General features: G+C 40.3%; 1 protein-coding gene across 3 annotated transcripts in view; it reads right to left on the minus strand.

The window, feature by feature from the left end:
* The window catches only part of PAXIP1 (PAX interacting protein 1), a 40196-nt gene extending 30863 nt beyond the window's left edge, over positions 1-9333 (minus strand). For all 3 annotated transcript variants that reach the window (XR_003375777.2, XM_087916599.1, XM_026719890.2), the window contains exons 1-5: positions 8853-9333; positions 6041-6175; positions 4914-4957; positions 2576-2639; positions 2377-2490 (exon numbers count right to left, since the gene is read on the minus strand). Coding sequence is in view for 2 of the 3 variants with exons in the window: in XM_087916599.1 (XP_087772725.1) it covers positions 2377-2490; positions 2576-2639; positions 4914-4957; positions 6041-6175; positions 8853-8945 (450 nt within the window). In the remaining variant the exon portion in view is untranslated. The remainder of the gene's footprint in view (positions 1-2376; positions 2491-2575; positions 2640-4913; positions 4958-6040; positions 6176-8852) is intronic.
* Positions 9334-17509: the final 8176 nt, after the last annotated feature.

Consider the following 17509-nt stretch of genomic DNA (forward strand, 5'->3'; position numbering starts at 1 on the left):
TGGCCGGAACAAGCCTGTAAATACAGGTTGGTTGGGAGCAAGGCCATCATCCTCAGACATCCCCCTTTCTAAGGGGTCCGTTTCCGACATGGCCGGGTCAGTATCATGCATTGATTCTGATTCACTCTGGTCCATGTGTTTAATGTATTCCACCTCTTCCGCCTCCTCCTCCTGATCCTCTTCCTGCGGCTTGTATAGGAGCATACCCCCTTGACACTGTACCTGGGTATAGTGTAGCTCTGACCTGGCCAATGACTGAACTGATTGCAAATCATACTCAGCGGGTGCGGGATGATCCCTGGTCAGAACTACATGTTGCAGGCCTGCTGCAATTCCCTGACGGATAGCCATCATTCGCTCTGGCACATACTCTGGAAGAGACTGTTCCTGCCGAAGACCGGCAGCCGTTGGTGTGAACTCGCTTTGGGTATTCTTCGCATGGTTGGTGATTGAGCTGACTGGACCTGTTGACTCAGAGGAGCCACGCTGCGCCTGGATGAGAGGGAGAGATCTAGGAGGGTAGGAGGGAAGAGGAGGACGGCTCTGTACTGTGTGGTGAAAAGGCTTAAAAGGTCCTGTGTGCCTCCCGTGTGCACTTATCTGTTTTTCCAGAGCCCTGTGGCACCTATTGGTATCCTTTTCTGATGCCTTAGAAGGCCCTTTTTTTTGCTTAGGATTGTGTGGATTTGGACTTGTCCCTTGAAGTTGAGGAGTGTGAACCATTACCCCGTCATTGTGATTATGGAAGGACCAGTACGCTCATTATTTAACGCTATATTGTGTAGGGGATTGGCGCGCCCAGAGACCTGGCCAAGAATGGACAGGGTGCCCTGAAATCAAATCCCCCGTATTTTCTTTTTCTTTTTTTTCCTTTTTTTAAATATGGATATCTGCTTCAAAATTGAGTCGTATCTCAACAATTCATTTATTATTGTTATGGAGTTGCCAGTATTATTATATTGGTGTGATTAATATTATCAGAGCATATGTACAAATATATATCAAATTTGGATGTCCCAATCAGCCAAATTGAGAACGCCTAGCAGGCCAAATAATCACTCACAGACCTTCAACAGCTTCCCTGCACAGGCGGACGCTAGCCTAGGTGCTTGCTGTTGTGCTGCTGGATAGGGAGAACTGTGAGGGTTGAGCGAACAAAACGAATTAACAAAAACCTCGAATATGTTGAAATGAGGTTGCAATGATTCCTCGGGGTATTTTGTGGGAAAAAACCCCTTCAATCTGGAGTAAGGATTATCTCACACAGTCTATTGAATTAGCACTCAACGTGGCCACGCGGTCCCTTGACAGTAAAAAAACAAAAAAATGGCGACCGGATGTTATTTGTAACGCGCGTGCCAGCAGCAATCTCCCACCAAGAAAAAGAGATAAGTTCCAACAGTCTTCCCTTAGGGCTAAACCGGTGGGGAGGGGTGAAATAACGAGGCGATTACACCTCCACCCCTAAATGGCGTTCCTGGGGGAAAGGAGAAAAAGCGATATGACTCAGAAAGGAATGAGAGAAAAGGCCTCGCTGTTTAAATAAAGCGGCTCGGCGATCATGATGGCAAGGGTAGGGCTAGCGGTTGGGGGGGGGAAAAGCACGTGAAGCCTGCCTGCGCTTTGGAGCGCTTCCTGGTAATGCAATCCCCAATGGCCAGATGGCAAGGGCAGCGTAAGAAAAGAACAATTGACTATCTGTCGAACCTTAAAAAGAATTCTGTTTCGGCCAAGGATTAATGAGAAGCACAGCCTATCTCTCATGAGGCTGAGCCAAAACTGGGGAACGCTGGGGAGGAGTCCTGTGGAGGAGGAGGAGGAGCGTTCCGCAAATTAAGCCCAGCCTAGGTAAGCAGAGACTGAAGCACCTCCCACTACTGGATGCTCTGAGCAGCTCATGGGAGAATGGCAGGTATTCTAGTCCTTACTGTTTTCACCTCATTTATCTTTTCCACAGAGATCAAACCCTAAACCTCCTACCACTGATGATATTACCTAGCTGGATAATGAAATATCTGCAAGAAAACAACTAAACTTAGAGCAACAAAGGCCCCAGTTCAACCCTGAGATATTCTATCCTATTCCCTTTTATTGGTAACACCTTTTTTTAGCTGTGACACCAATTATTTGAAAATAATATAAGCTAAAATTCATTATCATTCATCAGAATACTTTCTGTCCCCAAAACACAATTTTGCCTAGGAACATCTCAGCCAAATTTCTTTTGATTTCATCAAAAGTATGAAATGACTTCCATGTTAATGTACTTGCATATTACTGATTCCTCTTTAAATGGTAACATACTTACAAGACACAAACTATATTGACCTATATTCCATCTGCTAAAACAACATTAACATGCATTAAAATTCTTACCCCTTTTGGCTCAGGCACAATCAAATGAGTACATTTTTTATTGAGGCTCAAACGGCAATCCCCACCATAAAATGTAATCAAAGCCCACAATATATTCCGGTCTTCAGAGGAAACCTATCAAAAAAGGTAAGATACTTTAATAAAAAACATTTTGAATTGTATATTGTATCATTTAGCTGCTTTTTGCAAAATATTTTACCTGAGACAGACAAGCGGCAACTCCAAAAAAGATCTGACAGGATTCTGGGGAAAAGCCATTTACTCTGACAAAATTAAGTCAAGGAAATAACATAAATAAAATGTAAAATGTATTAAGATAACAAATGAAAAATGTCCCAATTTTTTTGAAGTTTTGTGAAGTTTCCCAAAACTTCACAAAAAACTATGCATCGTTTTGTGAATACCAAGTTTTCTAAAGAGAACAGAAAGGAAACTGATCTAGCATTATGCAATCAAGAGGAAATGATTTGAGGTAGATTTGAGATCACAATCCTTTTGCTACAAAATCACCAGACGTATTTGAGTGAATATTTTGTCTTAGGAACAAACAGGATGCTTTATGGAAGTGTCCCACAAAACCTGTTTCCCCAAAAACAAGACCCACACAAAAAATAAGCCCTAATCTGATTTTTAAGGGTGCATCCAATATAACCCATACCCCCAAAATGAGCCACCCTGGGAAGGGATGTGCGTAGCCAGCACCTGAGGGGGCAAGGGCTGACAGTGTTGTTTTATTTACTTTTTATTAATTAACTGCCACACAATTCAAGCCTACCCAGCACAGGTGAGTTGATTACCTGTCCAAGCGGCAATGGAAGCAGAGGTGGGAGTGGGGAGGCAGGTTGTCTGGATGCAATGCACGGGCTGCGAAAAAACCAAGTCGGTGGACTGAAGCATGTGGATGACCACAGGAGGCTTGTGTTTGCACAGTAGCACCAGAGATAGAGGCATAGCGGGGAAGGCAGGTGATCCCAATGCTCCACATGGACCACAGGTAAGACATGTGAAGATGAGCCTCTCGCAACCAGCTGCCCATTCCATCCCATCTCTCAGCTTGCCTGCAGCCTACGTGGTATGGATTACATGCCTCTCCCGTATGCTTCTACCTCCGTCTGCAAGTGCTGCCGCACAAAGATGAGCCTCCTGTGGCTGGCTGGCCGGCCTCCATTTCTTGGCTTTCCCACAGCCTGCACGGCACATCCAGATTACATGCCTTCCCTCCTGCCATCTACTGCTTGGACAAGTAATTAACTCACCTGCACAGCATGGGCTGTGCAGCCCCAGAGCGCGTCGACCAAAGAACTAGCAGGCTGCAGCTGCTGCTGGACATCAGCCCCCAAATGCTCGCCGCCTTTTGTGTATGCGCTGATCACCCTGAAATCGTGTTTCCTCAAAAATAAGCTTTAGTGCTTATTTTGGTGCCCCAAAAATATAAGACCAGATCTTGGAGAAACACAGTATATATGCTTTTGCAGCTTTTGTTTCCGATTATTTTAAGTATCAGCTTCAATCTATCTCACAAAATAATGGTTCTAAGAATTGTATTGTTAACATAGATAAAATGCAGAACATTCAATTTGAGGGATGTAAAAATACCTGCATCTAAAGAGAGAAAATGGTAATCCTAAACTATGCAGTTAACATTATATTTTCCTTCAAACATTGATTATGGCTTTGTAGAGAAATGGAGAAAAGTGTTCATTGGGGACAAAATTAGTGCCAATAGAAAAATCGAAACAAAGCTCAATTTCAACAATACTGTATATGTATTAGGTATCCTAAAACGTCTTGGAAGTTAACTTCATGAACACATTCACTTTTCTTGGCAATATTACCAAAAATGGTTTGTCTACCAAATAGCTTTCTTATTTCCTGGAAATCTTCTATCTAAATACCACATTTCCTTTCCAAATATACATTGACCAGATGTTGTGACACATACAATCAATTAATCAATAATTAAAATTTTTTATTAAAGCTATTGAACATTTGATTTTTTTCAGAAATATATTTCTTTTTAACTGTGAGCATAAGAAGATTCATATAAATAATATTAGAAGGAAATAAAATATAATAGAAAGATAAGTCTGGAAAACACAGAATTATAGAATAATTAGAGGCATACATATTTGAGATTGTAAATGATGATTTAGAAAATTCCTAATTTATAATCTCTACAAGATTAGAAAAATCAATTAATTTTAAAACAAATGTCATAAGACAAGTTTGACAAACATTAATAAGGAACAACAATCCCAAAACAGTTTATGTTTCATATATGTGCATTTTATTTACTGTAGATCAGATTAATAGGACACTATAATTTCAATATACATTCTCTCAAAAATTTCAAAGGACTTGCAAAGAAAGGAAAAAAGAATTATTCGAATTAAGCAACTGGACCTTGCAAGAGCATTAAAACATAGGACCTTCTTTTAATAAATTCTTTTAAGCAATTTCTTGCCTAGCTAAGAAGCAAGTTATATTAAAAACATCATGTTATATAATTTTGATAACATTTTCACTGGAAAGGATACGGAAGAAGAGCTCCACACTGAACAGACAAAGTCACCCAGGAAGGCTAGAATAGGTTTTAAAAAATCATCTAGTAAATGTCTACAAATAAATATATATCTGAGAATATTTTCTAATTATAACAATAAGCATACACACTGATCTGGTTATCATTCATTCATATTTAATTGTTGGGGGCAATATGTTGGCTCTGTAAACCACTTAGAGAAAGCTGTAAAACTCTGTGAAGTGGTACAAAAGTCTACTTATTCTATCCTGTGCTATTGCTATTAAGCTATCTTATCAAGCACAAGGATTGTTTACTTCTGTATTATCTGTTAATTGGCAACAGCTGTGTGTTTTCAGACAATTTCTCCCAAGCTTATCTAGAGATATAAAATAATGAATGGGAGTCCTCTACATGTATACAATTAGTGGCTTTTACCTCCATATTAGTATTCCAAATTATGCTAATCTGTGATTATAATAAAACTGATTTATTGCTAAGGTTCCAAATATTGAAAGTTGATATTATTGAAACATATAACCTGTACAAGGCAACAGTAAGGACATTTCTTTTATAAGTATCATCAAACATCTACGCCCTCCTTAGCCAGCTAGATAACTGGGGCTATCAATCCTGATTCCAATAACTTAGTGTTTTTTGGGGGGTGCCAGGAATTTGAGGTGAAGCATTAACTTGCTGTTTAGTAGTAGGCTCATAATGCACACAACACAGTGCTCAAAGTGATTGACTTGACCCTTTTCTTCCTTCCCAACACACACAAAAAGCATTTATTTCCATGCAAACCTGGCAACATTAAGTTCTGTATCAAAATGTTAATTGTACTAAAACAATAGAGTAGAATAACAGAGTTGGAAGGGACCATGGAGGTCTTCTAGTCCAACCCCCTGCTCAGGCAGGAAACCTTATACCATTTCATACAAATGGTTATCCAAGCTCTTCTTAAAAACTTCCAGTGTTGGAGAATTCACAACTTCTTGAGGCAAGTTGTTCCACTGGTTAATTGTTCTGTCAGGAAATTTCTTCTTAGTTCTAAGTTGCTTCTCTCTTTGATTAGTTTCCATCCATTGCTTTTTTGTCCTGCCCATCCATTATAGCAATAATTATAATGCTCTAAATATTTACTTTTACTACTGGAAGATCAAACACTTCACGAGATTCACCAACTTCTGGATTATCCCCATCTTCTGAAATGATGTGTGAAGCTAGAGCATTATAGGAAACTTCCTTTGCTTTCCCATCTTTCAGAAGTTGAATAACCTATATAATGTGAAAATGAAACGTTAATCTTTTCAGTTTCAGAAAAATTCAGAAAAATGTACAACAAATCACATTTTCCAGGATATACAGCGCGTACATTCATGCTAATATTATCCCCTTTCCCAGGGAAGGCACAAATTTCAATTAAGCCAAACAACAAAGTTGTTGCTGGACATCAATGAATGATAGAAGACATCTGATTTGTTTCAAGGCTAATTCAATCAGCTGTTCCCCTAGGAGAAAGGCTATCATTCCTAGATCTTTGCTTAGTTTGTTTTTAAAATTTTTAGTTGTGAGCAATAAAGGGAAGCAACAGATCTATCCTATTCCATCCCATGTGGAAGAGAATTAAAATAGAAGTAAAAGAGGGCTCTTGAAATCATTCCAATTTGTGGGAGAGGGATTATAGGTCTTATTGCCAGAAATTGAATAAAAAACCCTCTCTCATTAGTTCATGACATGATTAATCAAGAAAAGACCTCTAGGCCTCTTTGGGCTAACATTTAACTCCCCAATCCTACTGCTGATCTGTTAGTTTTCCCCCAATACATTTAAGCATACTGTATGAATACCACATTTCATTAAAACTGGGCTACCTGAAGCCTTCCTTGAAAAATTCAGCTCTTGCTCTCTCAGCATAATAAACACATAGTTTGCCAAGACAGCAATAAATAAAATGTAAGATAATGAAAAATGAATAAGTTTTACTTTTACCATCTTTCCACAATAAGTTTTACTTTTACCATCTTTCCCCTGGATGTAAGTATTGCATGAAAGATGCTTGTATTCTACATTTCATTAAAAACAATTATGTATTTGGTGCACCAAATACGTTATGTTTCTAGTTCTCCAAGAACTTCCTTCCTTCTGCTTATGCCATATAGAATTATATAAGATAATTTGGTCATCTGTTGAAACTTTTAGGAAAAGAACATAATTCATTTTACTTCTCATTAAGTAAATTGCCTAGAAACTCATCATTTTACATGTTGAAAGGCAAAAATCTTGAAATGAAAAGCCAGAAAAATTCCTACTTTTGCTCAGTTCCTGCAAAAAAAGTGCTTTATTATAAAAAAAACAATGTCTCACATGTTCCCCACTTCATTTCATTTATATAAGAAATTTAGTATAAAATTACTCATAATTCCTTGTGGTTTCAAAGCTCAGGAAACTATTATTTTTGATCTTGGTTTCGGCCAAGACTTTTTCCAAGTTTGGACATCACAGACAACTATGTTTACTTCAAAAATGATATTTCATCAGGGAAGGAGGAAAAGACTTACTGTATCCTGTAATGAAATTTACTGCAGCATTAAATTGCAATCATTTTGTGCACCAGATCCACACTTGCAATATTAAAATGGTTAAAAAATAAATAAAAGTTTCAGAACACAGAAGCAAGTGTGAAGTCCTTGGTGCTCTATTGAGTTTGACTGCTTCCTTGAAAATGGTAACAAAATGTCTGCAAGAAAATCACTCAGACAGCACTCCCCCACTTTTAACCCTAAGCTACACATATTCCCTATTGGTGCAAGTAATTTGATGAGTCCATGGGGTCTTATTACAAACAAACTGAAAAGCGTTTTAGGCATACATCATGAGCTTTTGGGATGTTTTTCAGCTTCCCAATCTATTCCCCCCCCCCTTCAACCCTAAACTACACCTATTCTCTTTTGGTGCAGGTGATTTGAGAAGTCCATGGGGTCTTATTACAAACGAATTGAGAAGGCACTTTAGGCAGAGAGCATAAGCTTCCCTTTTGGGAAGTTTCTCAGCTTCCAAATCTATCCTGCAGCCTGTGATCACCTAGTGGTCTCCCATCTAAAAGCTAACCGGAGAGGAGGAAAGGAGACTTTTCCTCCCCCGAGGTTTTGTCTTAAAACATCCCCTTGGAAGAGCTCTATTGAAGTCTACCGTACAGTGCAATATTAATATTGCACTATCAGGGGTTTTTAATTCAATTGCACAGAATGCGAAAGATGTGCGTTTGTGTTTATTTTCATAGTCATAACGTACACTGAAGATGGCATTTAATTTCTTTGCACGAGCTGCAATGACAATAAAGTAAACTCCTTGCGCTGTCCCCAGCTGGGGAGAAGAGGAGGAAGCAAGTGTATTAAAGCGCATTCATGGTGACAGAAAGGAGGAAACGACAAGCGAGAAGGGGGGGAGCGCCAGAGGCCTAGTCGGGGCCCTTCCCGCGCGGGGGGACTTCAAACAGCGGCGACGCCGGGAAGACCACCCGGCCCTCAGCTGCCCGTCGCCCTGCTTTTCCCGCCTCCCCGGCCCCTCAAGACCCTGCTCAATCCCGGCCGAAGTAGAGGCCTCCCCGGCTTCCACAGCAGCAAACGCGGGACTGACTGACAGGAGGAATAGGAGTCAGTCCCGCTCAGCAGCAACGCCGGGCGCTACGAATGGTTAACGGCCGCGGCCGGGGATTTCCCATCCCCCCCACTCCCCCGCGCTCCGCCACGCGCGATCGGTTACAATGCCCTCCTGTCCCGCTCTCTGGAAAGAGCCTCGCGGCGGCGCATGTGCCTTCAACCCCCGCTCTTCCTCCCCGCCATTCGCTGTCATCAGGGTTAGGGGAGGGAGATCACGAGCGCAGCAGGAACCCCAAGGCAGAACAGCGCGCCCCTCCGCGGAAACGTTCCCCCCTCCCCGGCCGCCGGGGTACCTTGGAATCGATGTCTCCCACCACGAAGAACTTGACATCCTTGAACATCTCCTCGGGGACCTTCATCTCACCCTTGTCTTCCTCCCTCGCCATGATCCCGTCCGGCGACGCAGTGCTTCGGCTTCCGAGCGCAATGATTCAGAAACCTCCGCGGAACCTGAGACCTCCCCTGCCCGATGCCTCCCTCCGCCCAGATAGCCCAGATAGCCGCCGATGCGTGGGAGAGGAGCGCGCTCTTTGGGAATGGACCACTCCGGCCTAGTTGGGGAGGGGGATAGAAAAGCAGGAGGGTAGGGAGCGGGACCCTCCCGTCCGCTTGGGACGTCCCGGAGACTGCTTCCTAGCTCTCTTCGAAATGGAACAGAGCGTGTATTTTTAAACTTGGGGATCCGCTAAAAGCAAAGTTCGGTTCGTCAATCGAGAGACATCCACTCTCCCCTTCGATCGACATATATGGGCTCACCCCAATCTCCGCCTACTAACAAAACAAGCGGCAGAAATGCCAAGTTGCAGGCTCCGCCCACTTTTAAACTCCCCCGCCTGTATAGCCCCACCCACCGTCTTTCTCCCGCCGGCGGGGATTTATTGGATAGGTTTTCGCGGTCTTAAATAATAGATATGAATTAGAAGTTGTAAAAAACCCAAAATGAAACATGAAAGCAGTGAAGACATAATGGGGGTCTGCATGCAATGAAATTTCATTAAGGCGTGCCGATTAGTGTGCATTCCAGATGACAAAATTAACTTGTTCTATCTATCCATCTATCTACCTTTTTCCTTCCTGGAGAACTATTATCTAACTCGAGGCCTATTTAAAGGCATGGAGTGAGAAGAAAATCTTTATGCATTCTTCCTGAATGGTATAATTAATATTTTAAAGAAGTCTTGAAAAGGATCGTTGTGTATGACTACGAAAGGATAGAACAAAAGATTGATAACCAACTGACACACTGTATATAAAATGGAAGATAGGTTTATGTTTTTTGTTTGTACGTGTTTGTCTTAAAAAAATAAAAATCTTTTTTTTAAAGAAAAGAAAATGATCGTTGCCAGCAAGTTCTGCATTTTTTTGCACCCCAAAACATGCTCCTACTGGGTTTTCTGGTTCCAACTAACCTAAAACGAATACAAACTCCCTTTGCCAGGCAAATGTTGAATTCCAATATTCGATTTAACAGTCATTTAATGGTGCTTTGAAATTGTGAAGGGCCCCAGAATGGATGCTTAACACATACTCACACAGAAAGACATTGATGGGTTGTATGGCACACACTTGAAAGTAAAACTGGAAGACTATAACTGTGAAGTCTGGCAAGAACAAATAATGCTTATCCATGGGAAATATGCATGTGTAAACCTTTTAATAATTCTGGGTAGTTAGAAAGCTGATAAAAGTAACGAGTTAGGCAACTTGCAGAGCTCAGCTAAAAGTTAGAAATAGAGATGGCCTGCAGCAAATCAAATGTGTATTAGATGATATTTATTATCTTGTTTTGTCCCACCTTCTTTAGTGTATAAGACTTACTTAATCCTTTGTTCTTTGTTTTCTTGGCATTTTGGCCAGGAGCCCTTTTCCTTGGAGTACTGCAATAAAAAGCAATCAGAAAACCTGCACCTCGGGTCTGGCATCCATCATTGGCTTCGGCACCAGGCTCAGACCCGAATTGGGGACAACATGGTTCACCTTTATGATCAGTTGTAGCATCCTGCAGCCACATAACCTTGATTTGTGGCTTTTTTTGTTAGTTTCTGACCAAAACATGCATTTAAAACAAGACCTTTGCCCTTAAAAATTGCTTAACGGCCGCCAAAAAATGTAAAATTGAGTTTAATTACATGGGTGCCCCAATTTCTAATCATAGCAATCTATGGTCAGGAATCCCAATTCTGGTCCTAAGTTGAGGCTACTTGTACTGTAGTTTGCATATATCATAGGAATAATAATATATATGCATATAGGAACCCCCATTTGCATCTTTTCTATTTTTAGATTGCAGGCAGTTTTTAGCTAACCACTGGTTACCGTACTAAGACATAAGACATAAGAATTTTTTTTTTTTAATTTGTCATTACACTCGCAAGCGGGTGCAACGAAATGAGGTGCTCTTCCACAAGTAAAACTGGACAACACTATTGAAAGAAAAATAAAATTAAACACAACAGACCATACAATAATCTCTATACAATTTAAAAATGTAAATACCCCATTACTCTCAGCCATTAAATTCCACAAAATCTTATGACCCTGCATTCAAACTCAAAACTGCACTTGGATAAAAACTGTTCTTAAATCTAGTCGTCCTTGTTCTTAATACCCTGAATCTCCTTCTCGATAGTAATAGTTCAAAGAGCTGATGTCCCGGATGAGAGGAGTCATTCAATATATTAAATATCTTCCTCTTACATCTATTCCTATACCGTTCTTCCAAAGAGGGAGTGAGCAGCCAATGATGTTTTGGGCCATCTTAATCACCCTCTGAATTGCCTTTTTCTCTGCTACTGTGCAGCTCGAGAACCATACACAGAGACAGTAGGATAATATACTCTCAACTGAACTCCGATAGAAGGTAGTCAGTAGACTCTCAGCCAGTTGTTGTTTCCTAAGAATCCTTAGTAAATACAACCGTTGTTGTGCCTTCTTAATTAAAGCAGCGGTGTTTGCACTCCAGGTCAGGTCATTTGTAATGATGGTCCCGAGATACTTACATTCAACCACCTGTTCCACACGAACTCCCTCTATATACAGTGGCTGAATGTCTGCTCTTTTTTTCCTATAGTCCACTATAACCTCCTTGGTCTTCTTAATGTTAAATAGAAGATTATTATTTTTGCACCAGTGGGATAGCTGTAATACCTCATCCCGATAGACAGACTCATCATCCCCAGAAATAAGTCCTACAAGCGTAGTATCGTCTGCAAATTTTATTATCTTATTGTTGGGATGTTTATTTGTGCAATCTGATGAATAGATGGAGAACAGTACTAAATTAACAGCAGAACCCCAAAAGGTATTTATGACTCAGTTCCAAAGTTAACCTCTGCTGCAGTGCTCCTGTGGCCCTTTGCGACCTTACGGCAGACACCCAACAGCACCTCCCACCCTGCCTACTCCTCCCTCCCTTCCTGCTCCATCACCCCCCCACCCCCCACAAGCACAGCTGCCCCCATCACTGACCACTCCTGATTGGGATAGAGAACAAGGAGTGAGCAGGGCACAATCCCATATTTTTCTGGGTGAAAAAACAGTCTTGGCAAAGTTATTAGCCTCATAGAGCTAGCTTTAGCCCAGAGAAAGGAAGCCATGAGAATTTATTTTTACTGGCTAAAGCTAACCTTTGGTCTGCAGGCAGAGCTATGGCTAGCAATAAAGAAATGGCTGTGGGGACCCGAAGGGAGTAAGAAACAGAGCATGGGGTATGTCAGAAATGTTGGGGGAGGGAGGGAGGGCGTGGGAAGTTCTCCCCATGCCTGAGATATCTCACTTAACAATCCACACAATTGTTTAATGAGTGCTTTGGGAGAGCAGGGGTGGTTGGGTTATTAAGTGTCCACTTAGCAGCCCTTAAGACATCTGGCTGTAATAGTCCATTATTATAATTGGAGACAGCCTGTTTGAAAGTCTTCAGTACAGCCCTCAGAGTTCTCTGCTAATATGCATTACATATTTATTTAGCGAATGGCTGCCAACACTTGTAACGGTGGGACAATATACGAGAAGGACACGGAGGAGAACTTTTAGGGTCTCCACTTGAATTACATGTTGGGCAGAATTAATTGAGGAGGCTTTCAAATGAAGTTTCTGTGACGTTACTCTACTAGCCATAGAGATCTTTCCAGGCGTCCAAGTCATTCTTGTCCCCTGAGTTTTCCAACCTCTTAATCTTCATCTCCCAAATTATTCATGCATATGTGTGATTCACACAAACTCAGTGTCGTTGACCAGCAGGAGTCACTATAACCAGAGTTTCAACGTGTTTGGGATGTGTCAGAAGTAGCCAGGTGTTATTCTGTTCTATTCTTAGAACCTCTATCAAGGAAATTGAACTCATTAGGCCTGCAAGTAGATTAGTTCAATATGCAGGTAGTCTTCAATTTACAGCTGGTCACTTAGTGATCGTTCAAAGTTACAACAGGCACCCCCACCCCCCCAAAAGCTACATATGATCAGTTCTGAAATTCAGATGGCTGCTTCCCCCCCCCCATTGTCGTATTACTGCATTTCAGGTGCCTCCATTTGAGCGTTTTGCAGCATCCACAATCACATAAAGGCAATTTGCAATGGGTTTGGGTTTTTTTTGCTGAAAGTAGCCATTTACTTCCACTTTCCAGCAAAAACTCTCCACAGTGAACAATAGATTTGGTTAACAATCATGGTCTTTTGCTTTTGATGGATGTGTTTACTTAGTAATGGTGGCAGAAAATATTATAAATGTGACTCGCCTCATGGAGGACCTGTTTTACCATTGTCAACACTTACGACAATAATAGGCAGGCTTCCTAATGGTTGTAAGTTGAGAACTACCTATAATTCATTGCAGAAACAGCTTGTAGCTTAATCAAGCCATAAAACAGTAAAATAATGGAAAGTTCGCAACTTGCATTTCTTGAGTTGAGACAACAGGTTGTTTTTCAAGATAAACTGCCAGTGAAATTAAATATTGAAAGAAATAAAAAAAATTTTTTTTAAATAATGGTTATACTAAAGTCAATGTGCAGGTTTTAAAAAAATCCAGTTTCATGGATGTGTGCAGGATTATTTGTATAACTTCACAATAACGAACCTCCCATTTTTGCATCCCTACTGAGTTTTTATGCACAATTTGTGACCTTGCCCTGGAACTATTTGCAAAGGCACAGGTTGTGCATATAGCTAGTTGCTGCTCCCATGGCTCTCTAGACTGAGATGACTGGCTATTATACTCTGCTATACATACATAAATACATTGAAAATTGCTTTGGTCCACTTGGGTGGAACTAGGCATTACAACAATAAAAATGAAATAATGCCACTACCGCTACCACAAATCCAAAGCAAAATGTATCAGTGAAAGCTTAATTTGGAAAATGTTTTTGCAATGTCTTGCTTTTATCTAGAAAACTGTTTAAATCTAACTAGCTAATTACACCTGCCCATTATTTATTTATTTATTTATTTGGGAACTTTATATGGCTGCCCACTCACTTGTAGTGACTTTGGGCTTTTTACAAAAAAAATTAAAATCCCCATATACAGCAATAAAATCAATAACCCATCTGCAATCCATAAATGCCCCACCCCACCCCACCAAAATTAATCAGTCAAATAAGCCACTGGATGGGCTCCATCCCACTCTGGATTCCCCCAAGCTTTATGGCATAATTAGGTCTTCATGTCTTTGCTAAGAATTTCAAAATGGAGGCCAGTCTAATCTCTGTGGGGATCAGAGGCGGTATTCAGCCTGACCAGTTCTGGAGAACCAGTAGCGGAAATTTTGAGTAGTTCAGAGAACTGGCAAATGCCCCCTCTGACTGGAGATTTTACAGTATCCTTCCCCTGCCACTCCCACCAAGCCACGCCCATCAAACACATGTCAATATCCTTCCCCTGCCGCACCATGTCCACCAAGCCACGCCCACAGAACCGGTAGTAAAAAAATTTGAATCCCACCACTGGCAGGGATGATATTCCAAAAGGCGGGAGCCACCACTGAGAAAGCCCGTCTTTTGTGTCCTACCAAATGTACCTCCATAGGAGAGGAGACCACAATATTCCCTGCTCTGGTGGATCTCATTAGATGTTAACTGTGAAGAGCGGGCCTTCAAATAACCTGGCCCCAGGCCATGTGGGGCTTTAAAGGTGACAATTGGCACTTTGAATTGTTCCCCAAGCAAATTGCTTAAAATAGCTTCTTCCATGTGAAGTCCTTATTGGTGATTTTGTTATCCACTCATAAACAGTAAAAAAAAAAAATCTGGTCAGATTACCTCCAAAATCATTAAGAGCCATTTTATAGCACTAAAGAAAGTTTCACATTACATTGCTATCCAAACTGTCCCCTCTCACGTATGGGTGCCTGGTTCCAGACTTTTGTATACAATTGTGGTTGATCTTTTATTCTCCCAGGTGGTTTGCATTTATTTTAATTTTTTTAGTGTTGTAACTTGAAGATTACCTGTATTACTAAAACTGAATTATAACCTCATACTATTCAGATACACAAAATCCTACACAGTCAACCACAGTTAAATCCAAATTTCTAAGCAAGCAAGCTGTCATGCCTTTGTTAGAGTCGGACTCTGGGGGAGAGGAGGAACAGTCGACAGGGAGTGGAAGTGTGGCTCCAGAGGTTGTGGAGGAGGCTGGGGAAGGATAGAGGCCAGCTGGGCAGTCAGAGGAAGAACCAGGCCCATCCCCTCTTCATCCTAGAACATGCAGGGAGGAAAGGAGAAGGAAACAACTTGGCTTGTGAGAGAGGAAGCAGTCATGATCCCCCACATAGGTTGCAGCTGGGGAGAATAGTATATAAGAGAAATGGTTAAAACATAACATTGCCAGAAGCAAAGCATGTTTTATTTTGGGCTGAAGTTATCTTGGTTGGCATCCTTCCAACAGACTGTGCCTTGTTATCTCCTTGAAGTTGGTAATTACTTATTCTAGTCCTTTGTGGAATTTCCTTCATTGTAGTTTGTTTTGGTTTTTTATTTCACTTCTATCTGCTCATTAAGTTCGGACAGTATTGCTTTCTTTTAAAGACTATTTTTTGAATAAGTTTTATCTCCAACTGAGAATTATTGAACAGGGGGCCAAGTTGGAGGCATTAAAGGACATTTATTTACATTTTGGATTTTGTTACATTTGTGTTACACTCCGGGTCATCACATAAGCAAGCAAGCAAGTTGTTAAATGAGTCTTGCCCCATTTTACAATGTTTTTTTGCTTCAGTGATTAAGCAAATCACTGCAATTGTTAAGTGAGTCATGTGTTCATTAAATGAATCTGGCTTTCCCCCATTGACTTTACTTGTGGGAAGCTAGCTGGGAAGGCTACAGATTGTAGTCACATTATCTCAGGAATAGTAAAACTGTCAGATACAAGCCAATTTCCAAACGTTCAAAGTTTCATTATAATGGCATGGGGATGCTACAATGGTTGTGTGAAAACTGGTCATAAATATTTTTTTCAGTGTTATGGTAACTTTGAACAATCAATAAATTAATGATTGTAATTCAAAGGTTGCCTGTTACTGATCTGCATAAATTCATAACTGGTCCTAGATATGTCATATGTAGGTAGTCCTCAACTTATGACCACAATTGAGCCCCAAATTTATGCTGTTGTGAGACATTTGTTAAGTGAATTTTGACCCCATTTTACAACCTTTCTTGCCTCAGTTGTTAAGTGAATCACCACAGTTGGTAAGTAATTCAGTTGTTAAGCGAATCTGGCTTCCCCATTGACTTTGCTTGTCAGAAGTTCGCAAAAAGGGATCACGTGATCCAGGGACACCGCAACCATCATAAATGTGAAACAGTTGCCAAACACCTAAATTTTGAACATGGGGACGCTGGAAAGGTCATAACTGTGAAAAACAGTCATAAATCAGTGCCGCTGTAACTTTGAGTGGTCACTAAATGAACTGTTGTAAGTTGATTTATAATGAACTTGTGCTTACTCAGATCCCACTATGTTATTGTCAAGTAAAGGTGCACAGGACTAAAACCTGAAGCAATGACTCACCAACTCTAATATTAGCTCTTATCTCCCTTAGACAGTAATAAGGTTGTTTCAGTTTTCCTTGTTACCAAAAAGTTTGCATGTTTCTGCTTGATTAGCCTAATGCTAAGGCCATAATAAACCCTTTAGTCTTCCAATATTTACACAGCAGGGGAAAATACAGGAGAAAACATCATTCTGATATTTAAAATCCCATCAAGCTGACATCCATCTTTAAAATATCAAATGTTTACCACGCGAGGTCAAGGCACCACATATGTTCAAATCATTGATAAATGTCTCCATGTCAGTTGCAGCAAGGTAAAATTCTATTAATAAGATGTCAATCATTTCACTATTTGGCCAATTATGATAAAGAACTCAGAAGGAAATATCCTCAGCATGGATACTTAATGAGTCAAAAAACAGAGAAGAAAAACCCACAAACAAAACTCAGATTCACATTACTGTATTTATTTCAGAGAGAAATTTATTTTAAATAAAGAGAATATGAAATTCAGGTTGGGTTTTTTTTTTTAATGTATTATCTTTATTTACTCTTCTGTGGAGAGCTTTCCTTTTTTAAATATGTTCAAATTTCCAATGAAATTTAAATGAAAGCCAGTGAATTATTCATGATATGATTATAGAGGATAAATGCATTTTCCCTAGTACCACAAAAAATAGTGGGTAAGTACTGCTTTAAAACAAGTTCAGAATATTACTTTGTAAGATTAAAAATGAATCAAGAAGACTACTACCAAATGATTAATTAATTTGCTTGTGTCCCAACTAAAAAACAGAGGAAGATTTGGCCATTATGAAAATCTTATCTGTTCTAAGTTCTTTTTCATTATAGCATTTGCTGTTAATGTCATTCATTCATTCATTCAATTTGTATACCTGCCCATCTCATATTTGTGATTCTGGGCAGCTCACATAATTACAATGAAACATCTAAACA

This window comes from Pseudonaja textilis, chromosome Z (genome assembly GCF_049901715.1).
Source record: "Pseudonaja textilis isolate UNSWEBS1 chromosome Z, rPseTex1.2, whole genome shotgun sequence".
Lineage (NCBI taxonomy): Eukaryota > Metazoa > Chordata > Lepidosauria > Squamata > Elapidae > Pseudonaja > Pseudonaja textilis.